Below are 5847 nucleotides of genomic sequence, written 5' to 3' on the forward strand. Positions count from 1 at the left end.
AAAATATTCATAAATAACTAAATAACTCTGCATGAGGGTGAGTAAATGATGACAAATATCATTTTGGGATGAACTGCAAATTCTCTGTTGTACCTTAAAGTCCCTTAGATAAATATTTATCCATCAATTTTAAAAAATAAATCGAGCCATTATTGATTTCCCCAGAGCACTGACCACCATCAGCAGTCACATGGCTCTGCGTTTCTGGGCTTTGGAAACAAAACAAGCCGTTCCCTCAATTCTCTTTGAATTACACTACACAGCCTCCCCACCTCCCAGAGTGACCAGGCCTGTTTGTTTTTAAATCCCATCTGTGGTGAAACCAGGGCCACATGGTCATCCATTGCAGATTCAGAGAGGGTTAATCAACTCCAATTATTCTTTAGTTCAGCTCGGCTGATTAAATTGTGCTATAAAAATGTTTCTAACTTCCACAACACATTAGCAGGAATAGAACAAGCCTCTGCCGCATGTTGTTTAAAATGTCAACAGGTCGAATGGAAACTGACGGGGCTAATAACGGATCACGAGCCACGGGCAGGCGGCCCATCATTTATGCAGTTGGTGTAATAGAGACTCTTGATTTCTCAAGGCATAAGCCTCATACGGTCCCAGGACAGCTGTTTCCGTAGAACTGCAAAGCTTGGCTGAGCAATGATCTTCCTCTGGCAGCTGACCCACTAGGCACGCTAGTTTCCAAAAAGCCCAATGAGCATCACCACAGAATAAACCTTGATATAAAACCAAACCTAGTTTTTTTCGGTCAACGCAAGCACAATGATGAAACCAGGGATTCTGAATTCACATACAAAGTTCCTTATAATGGCTCCATTGTGCATTTGAAGACATTGTAGCTGGGATGATAGTGAGAGAGAGAGAGAGAGAGAGAGAGAGAGAAATGAGGAGGGTACTGTGGGAGAAGGGGAATGTACCAAGTGCCATTTGGGAACAGCTGCCATTCCTGAGTGAAATGTTTATAGTGTAGCTAACTGGGAGTCAGGGAGATGCCTCACAGGGGGCTCCGTGTGGTCCAGAGATGAGTATTTAGCCAAGAATACTTCAGGCCTCAGAGCGCCATTGGTGTTGGCTTTCACTGCGAGCGGAAAACAGCGTTGCAAACATCACACAAAGTTGTCTGAAGATGGATCAATTTCAATTTGACGCAATCAGAACATAAAACTCACAATGATTGTATTTGAAATCCTACATTTTTTTTTTACAAATATTAAAATTCAAGTTCATATACATTGTTCCAAGCATTATTTTATTTTTATTATTTTTTGCAAAAACACTTTTTTTTATACCTTTCCCCACTTATTTTATAATATTTGATTATTTCATAATTTAAAACTCAAAATGATCAACATCAGTAGTGCACTTTGCATTCATGAAATCATGCCAAATTGACATTAATATTTATAGATGCCAAAAACAACCCAGAAAGCTGCAAACAAATTTTTCTTCAGTTCATAAAGAGCCACAGTGCCTTATTAGCCATATTAAACAAGGGCATAAACCATGAGATCTGGAATTACACCTCACAACGCACTCCCCATTTTCTCATGAAGAGCACCTGATATTTGCGAACGCAGCAGCAGGGGGAAACGGCAGGGATGAGGGGAGAAAGAGACACGAAGGGAGGGAAGTGTTGTCGGTTTCCATCACGCTGTACTTCAAATCCTCAGGCATGAGCTCTCAAAACCTCTGCACATAAGATAAACATACAGCGTGAGACTGGACATATGGCAAATAGACGCACACACTTACGTCACACTTCCACATATGTCAGTAATTACAAATACATGTACACACAGATGTGTAAAACACACAGCACATACACATACACAAACATAAATAGTACAGGGAGCCTATTCCTCTCACAGCTGGGGTTCATGTAAATTTGCACAAAGGATGTTGGCAGAAATGTAATTGTTACTCTTCTATTCCCACCTTCATACTCACCTTTTTTGCTGCTTTTCTACCTAGAAAAGAGAAAATATTATGAACATTAGACTTGCACAGGTAAATAGAATAACTGAAAGGTGAAACAATGTTTTTATTCAAGTAAACATTTAGCCTTTGACAGACTGCCTTAATTAATTCCTTACTTATCAGCCATACTATCACTGTCTACTGATGACAAATAATCGTGACCAGGAGTTGGGATGCAGGATTCTGAGATACTACTATCAAAAATGTGTATATTACTTTGTTTTACTCTAAGAAAACCTTGTGTACATCAAAGAAAGTAGGTAAATATAAAAAAACGAATTATATAATTAAATATATTAATAATATGAAAATAAATTGACCCGACAACAAGATACTTTTGCCTTTTTTTGCTAAATATTTATTTACAATAAAAACAAATTTATAATTTATTTAACAATTGATTTACAATTTATAAATGTGTCAATATTTTGCAAAAATATATTGTTTGTAGGGGTGTGCCATATCATACCGTCCACGATAATACCGGTATAAATTTTTACATGATAAAAAAAGTGTCATTTCGCGATATCAATGATATAGCGATGCGATGACGTATGGCGGATATATGTTCCCTAGCGCGCACAACAACAACACCACAAACCCAACAGGTGTGTTCGACTTGAAGCAGCGCTGTGCAGAATGATCGGTGTATGACATCAAAATATCGCGAGAGCCGTTCTAGAGCATATTCGAGCGCACACTCTTATTTTCAAATATAGGCGAGGCGCATATCTTTAGCGAAGCAGTGTGGAGAGGTGCTTTTAAAAGGTGCTGCGGCTCCGCTGGTGTAAACACAAGCATTGACTAGAGTGGCCGCGTCGGAGCCGTAACGGGCCGCAGACGCGTGCAGTGTAAATAATGCAGAGTTCACACTGCACGATTTTCAAAGACGTTGCATCACTGTTGGTTTCACACTGAACGACTATCTGGGGTAGCATTCAGTTGTTGCTGTGTTCACACTGCACGATGGAACGACGACAGGAGGTTACACACTGCATGACTTTACAATAGGAAGAATCGCCTCTGCTGTCATGTTAATTTTAGTTAAGGTTTTAGTAATTTTGTTGTTTTTTGTAATTTTTCAAGTTTTTGTTTTTAAATATGTATGTATATATACAGTATATATATGTACTAAAATAACTAAAATTTAAATAAAATGAATACATACATTATATATATATATATATTAATTTTATATTATATATATTATATTATAATTATTTTAGTACATAAAGTTTAAGGTTACACTTTATTTTGATAGTCCACTTTAGACATTCCACTAACTATAAGTAACTACATGTCAACTAATTCTCAGAGTGGACTGTTAGGTTAAGTCTAGGGTTAGTAGAATAAGTTGACATATACTTGCAAAGATTCTTATAGTCAGTATGTTGTATGTTGTGGACCCATCAAAATAAATTGTTAGAAGATATTAAGCAGACAGTCTGACTAATACTATTAATACTAAGTCTACTAATACTCTAATGACTGCTAGTTGACATGTAGTTACAAAGTTACGTACTGTTAGTAGAATGTCTAAAGTGGACTATCGAAATAAAGTGTTACCAAGTTTAAACTACATTAAACATTTGCCTTGGAAACTAGCTGAAATAAAAAAAAGTGTACTTTTTTATATTATATTTTATTTTATTTCAGTTAACATATATTTTAGTTTTAATTATGATAACCCTGGCTCCAGTGGTGCTGAAAACATTGAGACTTTCTCACATTTTATGCTCCATTTCAACTTTCACTGACTTATAATTTGTTACAATGTGTATTAAATGATAAAAACACAAAATATGAACATTTTGTTTAGTGGTATGAGAGGCTTGGACTGGTCTGTGTCGGTTCTTGTGATGCAGCATCCACGTCATGATGGCTGGATTTGTGAAATGCGCGTCAGATGGAGTTTTATCGCCGCTAAACGTTAGTGTGATTGACAGGACTGGGGAAGCGGAGCAGATGTCGTTAATTAGCGTTTGGACACCTTCAGGCTGGATTAAACACGCCAAACACAGATAAATCCTGGTGCTTCAGATGGACACCTCATAACAGCAGTTCATCTGTCATGATCTGTGCACTCTTAAATTAGGATTAGGGGTGTCGCAATATACCGATACTGACGATAATGCTGATATTTAATGTTCTAGGGGTAGTGGATATCCGGGGCTTAGCCCAGTGTCATTAATGTCTGTATCAGAATACACTTCAAATAAAATAGGCTATGTTGAAAAGTTACATTCACTCTTAAAAATAAAGGTTCCAAAAGGGTGTTTTTGCATAGAAGAACCATTTTTGGTTCCAAAAAGAACCTTTCAATGAACAGCTCCTAAAAGAAGCATTTTGAAGAACATTTACAAAATCTAAAGAACCTTTTCTGCATTTAAAAGGTTCCATGGATGTTCACGGTTCTTCATAGAACCATTGATGCCAATAAAGAACCTTTATTTTAAAGAGTGTTGGCTAAGAGGCTTTTTTTTTTTAAAAGAGACAAGTATAATTAATTATAATTTGCAATTACAAATTGCATAAATAATATTATGAGATTAAATTTTTTTAAATGTAATATTTAGAACATGGAAATATGAAATTATAGAAAAAAAATGTATACTTTTAAAAATGAGACTAAAATTACCAGTAGGTGGCAGCAAGCCACTGTCTCAATGAGTCGTTGAGTCATTTATTCATTCGATTCATTCAAAGCGGCTGATTCTTTCAGGAATGAAGTAAGAAACTGTTTTATGGTCAGTGAATCGATGCTTCATTTGATTTGTTAAAAAATGCTAATTATTTCAATAACAAACCATTTTCTTTAGCTAAATAGAGCAAAAAAAGACAATATTGTCTCTACAATTTAAGTCACTTAATATTAACTTCTTGTTTATTGAATTGTTGCCCTGACATGAAGAAAATCCACCACAGACCATGCTAACCAAACTGTTCATATAATCGCTCTAAATGCATGTGTTTTTCTATGTAAACGCGCTAGACGGACGTGAATGGCGGTTGTGTTCGCTAGGGGTGTGCCATATCATACCGTCCACGATAATACCGGTATAAATTTTTACATGATAAAAAAAGTGTCATTTCGCGATATCAATGATATAGCGATGCGATGACGTATGGCGGATATATGTTCCCTAGCGCGCACAACAACAACACCACAAACCCAACAGGTGTGTTCGACTTGAAGCAGCGCTGTGCAGAATGATCGGTGTATGACATCAAAATATCGCGAGAGCCGTTCTAGAGCATATTCGAGCGCACACTCTTATTTTCAAATATAGGCGAGGCGCATATCTTTAGCGAAGCAGTGTGGAGAGGTGCTTTTAAAAGGTGCTGCGGCTCCGCTGGTGTAAACACAAGCATTGACTAGAGTGGCCGCGTCGGAGCCGTAACGGGCCGCAGACGCGTGCAGTGTAAATAATGCAGAGTTCACACTGCACGATTTTCATGCCTGGTGCAGGGTTGCCAGGTTTTCGCTACAAAACCCGCCCAATTACTACTCAAAACTAGCCTGAAAACAGCCCAATTGCTTTCGAGGGGGTCCCCCAGTAAAAATCGCGTTCGGGGGGGATAAAATACACATTTTTTTTGGCGGGGTTCTCCTGGTACAATTCTCATTCCAGGGCCTAAATATCACGTTATTGGGGTCGCTTCAACCTGCTGACATGAAAAACAACCAGGCATTTGTCGGCGATTTCGCAAAACCTGTCGGCAAGTGAAAATCTGGCTAAAATCGTGCAGTGTGAACTCGGCATAAGGAGTAAAGGCGGGCGTACACGGTGCGATTCTGAAGGTTGGAACGTCGTGAGCTCTGGCACGTCACGATTGAGAGTTTATCCAAAAATT

At 37.8% G+C, this 5847-nt stretch overlaps 1 protein-coding gene across 1 annotated transcript in view; it reads right to left on the reverse strand.

Annotated features, from left to right (window-relative positions):
• Nucleotides 1-1309: 1309 nt before the first annotated feature.
• The window catches only part of LOC107664906 (tapasin-related protein-like), an 8256-nt gene continuing 3718 nt past the window's right edge, over nucleotides 1310-5847 (reverse strand). The window contains exons 7-8 of the mRNA XM_016455591.1: nucleotides 1963-1982; nucleotides 1310-1704 (exon numbers count right to left, since the gene is read on the reverse strand). Coding sequence (XP_016311077.1) covers nucleotides 1696-1704; nucleotides 1963-1982 — 29 coding nt within the window. The 3' untranslated portion in view covers nucleotides 1310-1695. The remainder of the gene's footprint in view (nucleotides 1705-1962; nucleotides 1983-5847) is intronic.

Source organism: Sinocyclocheilus anshuiensis, unplaced genomic scaffold (genome assembly GCF_001515605.1).
Source record: "Sinocyclocheilus anshuiensis isolate Anshui unplaced genomic scaffold, SAMN03320099.WGS_v1.1 scaffold319, whole genome shotgun sequence".
Taxonomy (NCBI): domain Eukaryota; kingdom Metazoa; phylum Chordata; class Actinopteri; order Cypriniformes; family Cyprinidae; genus Sinocyclocheilus; species Sinocyclocheilus anshuiensis.